Source organism: Anabas testudineus, chromosome 9 (assembly GCF_900324465.2).
Source record: "Anabas testudineus chromosome 9, fAnaTes1.2, whole genome shotgun sequence".
NCBI lineage: Eukaryota > Metazoa > Chordata > Actinopteri > Anabantiformes > Anabantidae > Anabas > Anabas testudineus.
The window spans coordinates 12,515,768-12,529,829 of NC_046618.1; the positions used below are offsets into that span (position 1 = coordinate 12,515,768).

Here is a 14,062-nt window from a genome sequence, read left to right on the forward strand (position 1 = left end):
TTTGGTAAAGGCTCAGTCTGCATTTAGGAACAGCTGCTACCTTACAAACCACTAACAATACCAAGATAGTACCTGCAGTATTTTTACAATGTAAGATTTACTGTAGTGTTGCCATGAACAGTTTGTTTTTGTTTTTATTTAGTTGACGCAAAAGGAAAATTATTCACTGTTACACTTTGCTGTAAATGCTCCTGTGTAGCATTTACCAATTGTTTATTATGCACTAAAATATAATTAACAGGTGTTTTTTATTTTTGTCATTTCAATTCTAATAACACAATATGTCCCCAACAGTAAAAGTTACAGTTAACAAAACTAATACATTAATAAAAACGTTAAAATGTCATATTTTCTTGCCCTGACACATAAAGATGTTTGTCACATGCTGCCAGTGCAAACATTTGTAGAGCTCTCAACATTAATCAGTCTTTTTGACTGATGTTTCTTTTTGTCCTCCAATGTGTGGAAGCTATGAATGTTTATTAATAAATGATGTTTACTGAATAACTGCTTTATTACAGATACAAAGGATTAACTCGGGTGTGCTGTGCTGCCCCATCACTTGCCTGCTTTATGTTTTCTTTGTAGTGGTTTGTGATGAAACGAGCCAACGCGTTTAAAAAGTATTTACCACTAACATCAGCTGGAATAATAGTGCCACTGTCACACAGACTTGTGCTATAAACCATTAGTCAAAGACCAGTCATGAAGTTATTATAGAAAAGTTGGAACACCTTTTTTAAACGTTGTCCTATGAGACAGTGAAAATCATCAGACTGTCCCGAGGTTACAAGCTCATCTCCAGTTATTCTGAGGGAGCGTAAAACGTCTAATGTTTATTCCTTAAGGTCATGGCTGAAGTGGATTGTGGCCTTCCAGCAGTGATTGATGGGACACATCGCCCCCTGACCTCTGCCCTAAGACCCTCTCCAATAATAAGACGTGTCCTCTGGAGGTATGATGCTCAGTTCTGTGCTGCTTCTCCATGATCCTCACACTGAGATGATAAATAGTGCGGGGCCTGTTCCTTTGCCATTCATTTGCGACGTATGGGAGCGCAAAGCCTTCACACGCCTTGCGCACGACAGGATCCTATTGGATGAGCAGTGCAGGGGATGCTGCAAGTGATGAGAGAGAGAGAGAGAGAGAGAGAGAGAGAGAGCAGTCTTCACCAGCTCATGTGTCTCAGACACTCTCGTTAACAGGATCCAGATGCCTTTACAGAAAACGCACGTCTGCAGACTGTGTAGATCGCATCCTCTCTCTTTAATCACATAGATTTTATTTTTGTGACATCGAACGATAGAGGATTATGGGTTTGTATCAGATTTCTAAACACGTGGAAAGCTTATTTGCGAGGCTGGCGGCTGTGCGTCCGACCTCCCTGTGATGGAGGAGCGCGGTGGTGGTGCATCGGTGGAAATGTGTTAGAGGTGCAGAGGAGATAATCAGCGGATACACCGAGGGCTCCTGTGTGTTTGGGCAAGGTCAGAGTCTCGCCTGGATGAGATTATGTCCATGTGGAGACAACAAGGACGGACTTTTACGCTTCCTCTCGGGGGAAGAGGTCGCCTGGGGATGTCCCCAGAAAACCAAGAGTTCCTCTCTGTGTGTTGCTTTGCAGAGGCAGCGAAAATCCCTCCATCTGCATGATCATGGTTGAGATTTCTTTGTGATCATTCCTGAGCTGCATGGCTTCGTTCACTCTCCGTCTGGAGATAAAGTTCCTTCGCTCTGCTCGACGGGTGGATGATTTATTCGGCCGCCAGGTCGTTTAATTGCGCGCAGTTGGACCCAGTTACGGAGGTTTAGAGACTCGCTGGTTGAAGGGTGAAGGCTGGTTTTAAACTCCATCACAGCAGCAACACGACAGCGGCGACCAGCTGTGTTTTCTGGACGGTCACATCTGTCGGTGTTTACGTCGCTGTCCATGGTGCTGAACCAGTGCTCCAGGAATGGTGGAGACGCTGAGTATCGCAGTCATCGGTGCTCCCGGAGTGGGGAAAACTTCTATAATCCGCCAGTTCATCTATAACGATTTCTCGGAGGTGTACACGCCGACCAGGACCAGATATGTGTACAGACCCTCCGTCATACTGAACGGGAACATGTACGAGCTGAAGATTTTGGACGTCCCGCCAATCTCCTCTTTCCCATCCAGCTCCAGCCAGGTACCATGTCTGTGTATCGGGACGTAGAGGGCGCTTCTTCCCAGAGATTTAACTTTATTGCAGAGGGTTTAATTCAAGCGTTAAAGGTCCATTGTGAGCTGGCCTGAATCCGCATCTCGTTTATTGAATCTCTGTTTCATTGAACAAGTGCGGATCTGTTCAGAGCCTGTTTCATTCCTCAACGACTAATCCAACACATTTTATTTATTCTTCCATCACTATCAGATGTTACTAGTCTACTAGTTGCTATGGAGACCCGGCTGGCTTAAAGCCTTGGAGAGCCTCACTTTGACGATGTAAACTCTCTCCCTGCATGAAGAAGGAATGCCAGCTTGCATATTTGTGTTTATTAATCATAGACTCCCAAAAAAGAGGAGTCTTTGGTGTCACATATATACAGAGAGGCCGATGACACCATGCTGCATGTGCTTACATGTGGCTTATATAAAGAAAAACAGAAGAAGAAGAAGAAGAGAAAAAACAATAGCAGGATTGTGCTGCAGGCCATAGCCACCTGGTTAAACTCCCAGGTTAAAAATAGCACAGCCTGCCCTTTTATTCATGGACACAGGTCACATGCCACACCTCATTAGGTGGATCTGGCGCATCTGATTGCAGGATCATAAAAAAATGCAGCATATCTCCAAACGCCTCAAGGATTTTAGTCTCGCAGATCTGTAGCTTCTGTTTTTGCCAAGAAGAGAGGATTGTGAAGAATGATCTCAGACTGCCTTGTAAACCTTCTTCTCTTATAGTTTCTTTCTCCGTAGGACAGGCTCACATTTTAAGTAAAGTGTGTTCATAATGAAGGTATTACAAGATATAATTGTTTGTCCTGCCCACACTAGCCCCAGAGGGATCCATTCTTAACACAAATCCAATGTAAGAGATGACTGACAAGAGATTAACCACCAGTGTGAGTTTGTCTGACAGTCGGGGTTAGTCTAATCCGGGTATTTATAGAAGTTGCAGTCTTTGTGTCACTATTCCTCCACCGGAAACACAACGAACCAAAAATGAAACTTTGGAAGAAATTAATTTGTTTAGAAGCAGAAGCCTCGCGTCAGCTTCAAATCAACTTTGAAATGTAATCAGGTACAGTAGACTGAAAGTATCCAGCACCCAGAGTGTGTGAAGATTGTTTCAAGACTTTTGGTAAATTTCTCTTTAGCTCCTTAAAAAAAGTACAAGTATAGATTTGTGTGTGTGAGAGAGAGAGGGAGTGTGAAAGGTCGTTTTGCACTGACTTAAAGTGTGTGTCTGACTCTTGTCCATTGCAGCCTCAGTGGAGAGGTTGTGATGTTTTCAAGATAGAAATCTACAAGGTCACCGCACCAATCAGACGGCTCCTGCTGCTGCTGCTGCTGCTGCTGCACATTTCCCTATTACTGTCCCGTCACACGTAGGCCTCCCAACAACAGCTGCGGTTATCTACACAGACGAGATGCCACTGAGAAAACGAGATCAGGCCACATAGGAGACAAAATAACGTAGGAGAAAAAAAAAAGAAGAAGAGCAGCTTGAATGAGAGGCCTCCCAAAGTGTTGGTTTGCTGTGTGCTCACAAAGCTCAGCTTTAACGCAGAAAACATCTGACGGGCAGGCTGAGCAGCCTGAACCAGCATCCTGCCAGCCTGCTGCAGAATTACATGTAGTTGTTCTTCCAAATTTAACGTTTTGTTGGGCTGTGTGAAGAAGACTGCAGCGTGACTTGTTGTTTCATGCCAGCAGAGACCTGCTGTAAAGGTGCTGCTGCTAAGTATGAGCAGAAATCAGTAATAAGGCAGGATGAGTGTCATGAGGATACATGTGGGAGTGTGTCCCAAAGGGTGAGTGGCATGAAAAAGCTCACACAGCCTCTGTCATGTGACATCGTGTTGTATCATGTTGGGTGAACATTTCATGTTTACTTGGAGTGGTAAGCAGTGAGAAGGTGTCTGTCTGCCAGGGCCTTGCTGTGAGGAACACAAGCAGAGAAAACCATTAGCTGAGTGCTGCCACTACATTTCTCCCAGACAGATTTATGGTTACTCGTTTGCGGAGGAATGACCCTCTAAGGCCCGCTGTACTTTTTCTTCTCTGCTCCTGTCATGTACTGCTTGTTGTGCTTGTTGTGAAGGCCGCTATCTTGTTTTGCCTGTTGACATCCTGCATTCACAGCGAGAGCGGTCGTGAGAAATGGGGCTTTTTTTGATTCACTGCCCTTCATTTACCCCGTGGCCAGAAAAATGTGACCAGAGGCAGGGGCAAGAGACACAGCGAGCGGCTGGTAGCGCTACCACGAAAAGACTTTATTGAAATATACTTGCAGAACAGATTGAATTAAAGCACAGTTGCCTGTTTGAATACAGCTGGGAATAGAAGACCAACAGAGCAGACAGTTAGAATTTGCTGCAGTCAATTAGAGAGGTTGCACAGGGTTTAATGGACACTGTTGAAGTAAGGGTAACCAAATGAGGTTTTATATTGTCCTCTGAAATTTGTGATGAATAAGCTGCAGAATCGAGTGAGTCACTACGCCTCCATGCTTATGCAGCGTGGCAATTTCTCATCAGTTCAGATTATATTGCAAAGAAGACCTGCTATTTTCTGGCAGGCTACTTGTGACCTGATTTCAACCACTGACAGCCATTTTTATCCTTCCCAGAGCTGGCGACAGGCAAGATTTCTATTATTTTACTCTGAGGCTGTGATGGTGTAATGATTTGTTTGCTTTGCAGTATGTCTGTCTGTTGCTGATAGCATTGCACTTAGAGCGCATCTGTCACAGTGTGTCAGTAGGATGTGATGGCAGATGGATTTAAGCCTGACAGCGGATTCAGCAGTGATTTCTCTTGTTCTTTTACTGTTTTTTTTTTTTTTTTTTTTTTTTGTCATGATATATCGCTATGACTTCCTCCCACACAAAATGCACTCTCTCTCCCTGTCCTGCTCTCTCTGGACTTGTTTCTCAGTTATCTCTGTTGATGCTATCTGTAATAACATGGTGGAAATTATTGCTATTCATGTCACATATTGTTGACTCTTACAGATGCAGTAGAAATATGAGGTTTTAGACAACTTAAGTTGAAAGTTCTGCTGGCGACTTATACATATTACAGGAGAAGTATGACTTTATCATCGTGTCTAAGTAAAAGCAATACATTTACACTGGCTTCTTTATTGTTTGCCAAGAATTATGCAAGATAATTGATACTACTTTAACAATTGTAATATGGTGCAAGCAACTTTTAGCTTAGCTTAGCATAAACACTGAAAAAAAAAAAAAAAACAACTACACGTAACACATTTAATGGTTTTCTTTGTGTTGGCCATCTTCACCTCCAGGGATGTGTAATAGATTTTAATTACAATTCAGCCAGCAGGGCCTATGTGCGGCGTTTCTCTAAACGCTTGGCACCCTTCACCCACCAGGTTGCACTGGCCTCCCTCGTGTCCTTGAGTATTGATCCATCACAACCGCTCGTCACCATTAAGCTGCCTCCTCTAATGCCAGGAGACACAACGCTTTGTCATAGCCTGTTGAAAACTGACCACGGCCTGCGGTTGTCAGGGAAACGTGTTCTGTTTGGCTCTTGGGGAGCGAAGAATGAGATGCTCTTTTTCTGCGCCGTGTTAAGAAGACCGACTGGAGGATAGAGACAGTGGCACCACACTTCACATTCACGCTCCCACAAGCACACTATCACATCCTGCAAGCGCACACAAATAAACATGCCCACACATGCATTTGAAATTTCTTTAATTTCAGTTTATCAGCCACGTTTTGCCGCACTATCTTATCCTCCCAGGCCCAGTGTTGTTATTTGTTTTGCCTGCATTGCTTGTTTGGGTTTTAGAGAAGTAGTATTGCTGTTTCTAGCCCTCCTCCACATTTAAAAACAGGATTCAGATGACAAAGAGACATGAGATGAGAGCACAAGCTGCTATTTTTAGTCCCGTGCAGGCTTCATTTGAAGTCACTGTGTGCATCTCACGTTGCCAAATTGCCTCAATTACAAGAAAAGGGTGAGCTGTGATGATATGCATCTTCATTATGGATACAGATAGATTTGTTTGGCAAAAACAGGTAAATGTTTTCTGAGGTGTCCAACATGACTTAAATAGTATTGGACAATCTACAATAGAAAACAAAAACAGTCAAAATCATACCACCTACAGTATGTTTTTCCCTCTCACTGAAAACTGATGCAACCTGAAGAGGAGACAGTGAAAATAAACACACGTTCCACCAGTTTTCACCACACACTGCTTCCCCTCCTCCGCCTTCTCTTTCACTTTTGATGGCAGCAACGTGCCACATGTTTGTCTCAGTTTCTAATGATCATCATTATTTTTCTGCTGATGTGCAAAGCTGTTTCTTCCTCAAAATTACCTACGAAGCAATGAACGCCCCAATCTGAACAAAGGTGAATAATTTCTCACTGATGCAGGTGTGTTAGTTGGATTTGAAAAGCATAAAACCAACCTTTACACTGTAAAGGTCAAGAGTATTAACAACATATAATGTGCCTAATTACATTAATAACACATTATATTTGTTACTACTCTTAACTTCGATGAAGATCAGATCACATTTTATGACAAATTAATGCAGAAAACCACTTTTTTTTTTGCCACGATATTTCCAGTGTTTATGCTAAGCTAAGATAACCAGCTGCAGTGTAAGAAGGAGTGTTGTCAGTCTTCTTCAGGCAGTGTGGACTAGAGGTTAGAAACGTATACACGATTTCAGCTGCTGACAGTCTCCGGACCGTTCAGCAGCTGTGTGTGGGGACACCACCGCTGATCTGCTGCCTTTTTCATCTTTTCAACATTCTCTCAGGGCCGTGGTTTTTCTCATGTCCCTCCCTCTACAGATCTTCTTCTCCCTACCCCCTGAACTTCCTCTATTTCGCTCTCACGGTTTTATCTGATCAAATGCTTACTAAAGTCATTGCATGCTGTTAGAGGCGGCGAGGGTGGTGGGTGAAAATTTAGGGAACCACAGCATGAGTAGAAGAACGGGTCACCATGTTTCTATTGAAGCCACTGTCCCACAGTAGGTGTAAATGTACCCATTTGTATTTTAATTACAGCCTGAAGCTCTTTACCATCAAAAAATGCTGCTGTTTGCCCCGCTGCACATGCACCGCATCACCAGGTTTAGGCAGTATCAAAAGTTAAACTGTGGCATGAGTCTCTTTCTTCTCCTGCCAGAAGGCAGCCGCTGCCGTCCTTGGAGCGTGTGTAGCTAGGACACTGTGCAGTGCTTTCTGCTGGGCAGTCACTGTGCTTTATGACTTTGTTCTAAGCCACAAGACATGCTACATCGAGGACTTCACTGACTCTGCAGTTTCGCACAAAGCAATGGAAGCAGGGAAACTGACACTGAGCCAAAGCGCTTTAGAATAATTACATATATACATGCCACATGTTGTTTGCCTGCTCTGCACTTTGCCACTGTTACTGTATTCTGTGAGTGGGTGTAATATATGCTCGGGGCCTTGTAAGGCTGTACTTAGACAGAGTGGTGCTTTAAGCTAAATGCCAACATCACCATGTTAACATGTTGATGTTTAACATTTACAATGCTTACCATTTTCATTGATGGTGTCTAACACTTGTTCTCAGCACACATAAGGGCTCATTAGCTTTATAGGTATTGTGTCATAAACCGTAGTACTAGATAAACAAACTAAATGATGAACTTATTATAATGTATCCTGTTGGGGAATATGAGTAACTGCACCCCCAAATAAAGGTAAAAATGTCAGAGCATCTCTAGAGTCATTAGACATGACTTGAATGTTTGTACAACAACCTAACTATCTGATGTCAAGATAGTTCACTGAATAAATAAAAATGACTTGCTGCTTGTTTCAGGTTGGAACAAAATAGTGAGGTGATGCCATTCCTAAAACTAAAGTCCTTGTTAATTTATTTATGTTTTATCTCGTGTGTATGTCCTTTAGGAGTGGCTGGATTTACGCTGCAGAGGTGTCCGCAATGCCAACGCCTACATCCTGGTGTATGACATCTGCTGTGTGGAGAGCTTTGAATATGTCAAAATGATCAGACAGCAGATAGTGGAGCACAGGTACGGTCAACCACACACTCCCAGATGCCGAGACACGTAGCGAACAAGCAGCTTGTTAATCCTCATTGGTCATTTTTAATGACATCATCACTGCGTCATCCGTCTACAAACAGAATGCAATATCAAAGTCCTGCCACAAAAGCGTTAAAATTACACATTGGTGACAGTGTGACAGTGATAGATAGTCTGCTTATGGGGATTTCTTTTAATTCAGAACACTCCTTGCTGCATACTGACAGTTTAACAGTGACATTTGATTCTGGCATTGCTGCATGAGAGCAGCCTGAGATGTCACCAATGATTTATAGGTTGTTTTTATAATATTTTGATACTGGATAACATACAGCAGCAAGTGCCAGGGGGCTTGAAGACCAGATGGAGATAACAGGCTGAAGACAAAAGCCAAAAAGACAGAACACTAGTGGGGTATGAAAACCATGAAAAGGCATCACCTGGTCTGTCATCCTACCTGTTGGTAGACCTGAATATACAGTGCCCGTCCAGAAAAAAAGTCACCACTTGAAAAAATGGTGACTGAGAAAATAGGTAAGAGCTTCCCATTGGATGATTACTGAATGGATGATTTTGTTACAGCTGGCAACACGTTATTTAACCCTAACTGATGCAGTGAGGAGCTTCTCATTTCTCAAACAACCATGTCAGAAGACACATCCTGTGGTCATAGAAAAGATGTTAATCTGGGTTAAGAACTGTTTAATGGAAGAAGATCATGTGGTCTGATGAGTCCAGATTTACCCTGTTCCAGAGTGATGGTGCATCAGGGTAAGAAGAGAGGAGGGTGAAATGATGCACCCATCATGTCTAGTGCCTACTGTACAAGCCTGTGGGGGCAGTGCTATGATCTGGGGTTGCTGCAGTTGGTCAGGTCAAAGTTCAGCAACGTTATGTAACCAAATATTGAGGTCAGCTGACGACCTGAATATACTAAATGACCAGGTTATTACATCAATGCATTTTTCTTGTTATATTCAGGGATGACAATGTCAGGATTCATTGGGCTCAAATTGTGAAAGAGTGGTTCAGGGAAGCATGACTCATCAAGGATTGGCCACCGCAGAGTCCAGACCTTAACCCCATTGAGAATCTTTGGCATGTACTGGAGAAGACTGCACAGCAGTCCAACTCTCCCATTATCAATACAAGACCTTTGTGAAAAATGAACGCAACTCTGGACGGGAATAAATGTTGTGACATTGCAGAAGCTTAACAAAATGATGCCACGATCAATGTGTGCTGTAATCAAAGCTAAAGGTGGTTCAACAAAAGTGTGAGACTTTTATCCTACTATCCTGTAGCACCAAACATATTACCATGAACGTTTATGGCCCATGACAGAAAACCATTACCACCAACAGCTGGGGAAGGAAGAGTGAATGCAAGACAAGTGGAAAATAGGAGAAATTAGTAATCACAGGAAAAAGCTCTGAGGCTGGACTGGAGGAGGAAATAAAGAGAGCTGAGAAAGGACAGATACTTTATATAATTTGAAATCATGAATAATTCAGGTTGTTGCAACACAGGGTGTCTCTACCGTAGATTACAGCCATAAAGAATGAGGGGTTTACTTTACTTTAAAATATGTGCTTTAAATACCTGAAATTTAATTATAGGTCTTACTGACAAAATCCATTCAATCCCCAGATGCTAAACCTTATTTCTTTCTTTCTTTCTTTCTTTCTTTTCTTTTAGCTGTCCTGCATGAAGCCCAAATTCACTTCAGCATGTGACAGTATATGGCAGTGTAGTGTCCCTGCATCACTTCTGTATGGTTTTCCCCAACAGATGCACACACTCTCACACATACAGTACATCTCGTTCTTCTATTCAGGCTAGATCAGATGAGCTTGGAGATATTTTTAAGTCTGTTATGTTAGCGCAACCCCTGAAAGGGAGAAAAGTGAGATGATTATGAGTGATGTGTTTTTCAGCTCCACATCTTTAGGAACTTTGCCTCAGGGCTTGAAAATTGTTCTGTGTCTTTGTCTCGCTCTCCGTCAAGCTATCTGCCCATCTGTCGAAGCAGACTTGCAAATATGCATATGTATGAAAGTCCTTGTCAGAAGATGAGACGCGATGAAACAAGAAGAAACACGATAAATTGTTAACGCAGCAGCTTTAACAATTTATCCCTCAGCTGACACTGCGCTTAGCAAGTCAGCAGATATCTTGTACCCACCGCTCCATCCAGTTTCATAATGAACTTAATTTAATTTCATTGAACTCAACTTGACCCACTATAGTGTGTTTAATATTATTCATATGCTCATGTCATTATTAAATAAATGTAATAGTTAATTAATAACAATAATTAGTTAATCATATTTTAAAAGAGTAAAGCTCCCAGTTCCAGGTTTACTATAAACTGTAGAAATTAATCTCATTGTTCTTATTGTCTTGATCCTATTTATATATCATTCTTTCCTTTATAGTTTTTGTTTTCAGTTCAGTTCAGGAATTACCCTGCTCTTTCTGCAGTGCCATAGTAAACTATCATTTATCATTTTCTTTTTAAGCAGAGCATTGTTGGATTTCCAGTCCACCACCAACTGTATATTACTGAAAATGGTTAGACTTCATGACATCCTTTAAATGTTGATGTTTTTCATTAGCACTATAGAAGATAAAGCACCACAAACACAAATCTTATGTCACTAATTTATGCCTACCTCTGGCTTGCCATATATTTCACACTTTATAATGCTGTAAACCACCCGCTGCTGAGTGTGGTGGGAGGCCCCTTGAGCCTGTGAGCTCTAATCCTCCAGTCCACCCCCGCACCTCCAAAAGGAAGAAAAAACTGCACGCAGACATCTTGCACACACCCAGCCAGCTACTAAAAATCAAGATAATAACCGCTTTTTCAAATGAACCTCTCTGTGTTTTTTTTTGTTACCTCTGCAGGGAAGGCAGCAGCAGTGAGGTGCCAATCCTGGTTGTAGGCAACAAGAGAGATCTCCAGCGACAGCGCTTCATGCCTCGCAGGGCAGTGTCAGTGTTGGTGAAAAAGACCTGGAAGTGTGGTTATGTGGAGTGCTCTGCCAAGTTTAACTGGCACGTAGTCCTACTCTTCAAGGAGCTGCTGGGCATCGCTGTGGCACGTGGCTTGCGCCAGAACCACACCTCCATTCGTCTTCAGGGGGCCCTACAAAGGAATCGCTGCACTATCATGTGACAGTGAGAGTTCCCTCCACCCCTCGTACCCAGGAGTGGAGTGGCAGTGGAGAAACAGACTTTTTATCTCAATGGCTGGAAAAATACCCTGTGGCCTCCTGCTTTACTGAGCTGATTTTTCATAATGAGGTTTATTAGTCTTGTGCGCTGTAAAAGACATTAAATTTCCCGCATGATCATCTAACCATTTCCTAGTTGAATTCTGCCAAATGTGTAGATGCTAGGATGGAGGTAGAAGAGGATTCAGGTGAAAACCAAAAGTATTAGCATAGCACAGCTAATTTTTCACATTAACTACACAGCTAGGATCAGGTTTTTATTGAGGGTTTTCTTGTGGAAGCTGTGAGACTCAAAATGGACAGACAGCAATAGCATTGAGTCTTCCTTTTAAATTTATCATATTTAACAGCAGATGCTCATAACTGACATATTTGAAGTTCAGTAGTTTAGGGTCAGGAGGGCACTGAAGATGAACAAGACAGAATAATAAAGAGCAAAAGATAAAAATACTTAAAAAGATTTCCTGGTGAGAAATGTACAGAAATGATTAGTTGGTGTTTACCTTAGAATTTGACAAGTAGATATTTTCCCCATTCCCGTTATAGTCTTGGTCCATGGTAAAACTTGTTTTGTCAGTCGAAGGGTGTTTTAAGGTTGTCCTGCGGCAGAAAATACTGCAGTCCCTTATCATGATAGGACTGCAAGACCAATTCTAACTTTCCAAGACAGTAGGGCTTTAATCTGCTCCCTCCCCTTACTCACCGCCTGTTTCTGATGAATACATTAAATCCAGGTAACTGGGAGCCTGCAGGAGGCTGTAGAGCCTAAAATGAGAACCTGTACTTGTAATGTGTGTGTGAGAGTGTGTGTGTGTGTGAGTGTGAGTGTGTGTGTGACAGGCAGCGAAGAAGGCAGAGGGAGTAAGTGAGGGAGACAGAGAGCTGACATTCTGGCAAGCAAAGGACAGAAACAGTAAGATAACAGGCAGATGTTGAAGCTTTGGATTACGAAGGAGCAATAAAATCCCACAGGGACGTCCTGGCTGATTATACGTACCACGTCATATTAAAATGCCTCACATGCAGTAGATGTAATCCACTTGCGCTCAAATATCCTAAAGAAATAAGGAAGCAGAGCTCAATGACTTTCACAAAACACCCAGTGAGTGCATCAAAGACACACAGGGAACCTTATAAAGCTTTCATATCAGTATCAGAATAGTATGTAATTGGTAATGTTGTGAGATTAACAGTTGCTTTTTCATTTGATTAGGCCTGGCTAGATACTTTGTGAATGTGGCTGCACTGAAAGTCTGCAGGCCTATTGTACATAGGAGTGATTCATAGACTAATTGACTTGCATGCTTTTGTTGGTAGAGCCAACAGGTCAGGGTTTAATTGCACTGATGTGAAAATGTGATATTGTGTTTAATTTTTGTAATACATGGTTTTCTGACACTGTAATGACCAGCTGAGTGGAGTGAATGTCGTTGTTTTTCACTGGCATGTGAGAGCACAAGCTCATGATTCTCTCTAAGACGTAGTGTTGATCCCTTCAATCAGGGCAGATGGCTGTGTTAGTTTTTTTCTAGTAAAAAAAGAAATATGTAGCAGAGATACACTAGAAAGCAACTGCGTGTAGCATGAGTTCTCATCAGTTTGACTGTATGTGCATTTCCAAATAAAAAGGGCTACAGTTTTTTATCAGAAACATTACTTGTATTTATTTTTACTGTGTTAGTACTGTGAGTATTTTTTTTTTGACTTATGGTGAACAATTAAATGCATTTGAGAACAGTTTACTCTGGTCAAAATTATGTTGGACAATTACACCATTAAGATTTAGGTTTTGACAACATCTCCACCTTGTGGTAAAGCAGCGTTATCAGGAGCCAAATCAGAAGAAGACAAAGGATCTGGCATCACATACACTGGACCACTTCCAGTTATTAGATTTTTAAATATAGGCCTCATATAGGTTGATTGTGTGGAGGCAGTGTGATAATGACAATAGACAGTATAATTGGTACAATTATCTCATATCTACTGGTTACTGAGGGAGGGTAAAGAAAACATGATGACTCTCTGAGTCATGTCCCCCCAGTGTTCCCTGTAGGAACACTTCTGCATTTACTTGTTATGAAGCCCAGGTGCAAAAGTGTATTTTCGCCCACATTTCACACACGAGTATGAGTGAATTTGTGTGCTTTGCGACAATGACAATTGTCAAAAGCGCAATAAAAATAAAAATAAAAATAAATTGAAATTGAATTGGTGCATTTTAATAGATGCACTATGTCAGCACAATAACAATTTAAATAATGTCATTCTGATAAGACACCATCTACTGGAGCCTTCAGAATAAACAAAACTGCAGGAATGAAAAGTCAATCAGTGGGTCAGTGGCCCTGGGTCATTTACAGGTTTTTGTTGGGGGTATTTTAGACCTTGACCCCGCTGACATCTGACCCCTAATGTGTGCCCAGGTTCTAATGAATTCGTGCTTCCTTGCACTGGATGATAAGATGACCTGATGACTTGTTGGTGCACTGTTGCGTGTGTTTGTTGCATGTAGCCACATTCAAGAGCTCATCCCGCGTCTGTCTACACACCTGACTGCTA

At 42.1% G+C, this 14,062-nt stretch overlaps 1 protein-coding gene across 1 annotated transcript; it reads left to right on the plus strand.

Annotated features, from left to right (window-relative positions):
• Nucleotides 1–1,955: 1,955 nt before the first annotated feature.
• Nucleotides 1,956–13,125, plus strand: rasl10a (RAS-like, family 10, member A). Its single transcript, XM_026343806.1, has 3 exons — nucleotides 1,956–2,171; nucleotides 8,125–8,254; nucleotides 11,177–13,125. Exons 1-3 carry the CDS (start codon nucleotides 1,956–1,958, stop codon nucleotides 11,440–11,442), a joined length of 612 nt encoding a protein of 203 aa, XP_026199591.1. The 3' UTR covers nucleotides 11,443–13,125.
• The last annotated feature ends 937 nt before the right edge of the window (nucleotides 13,126–14,062 follow it).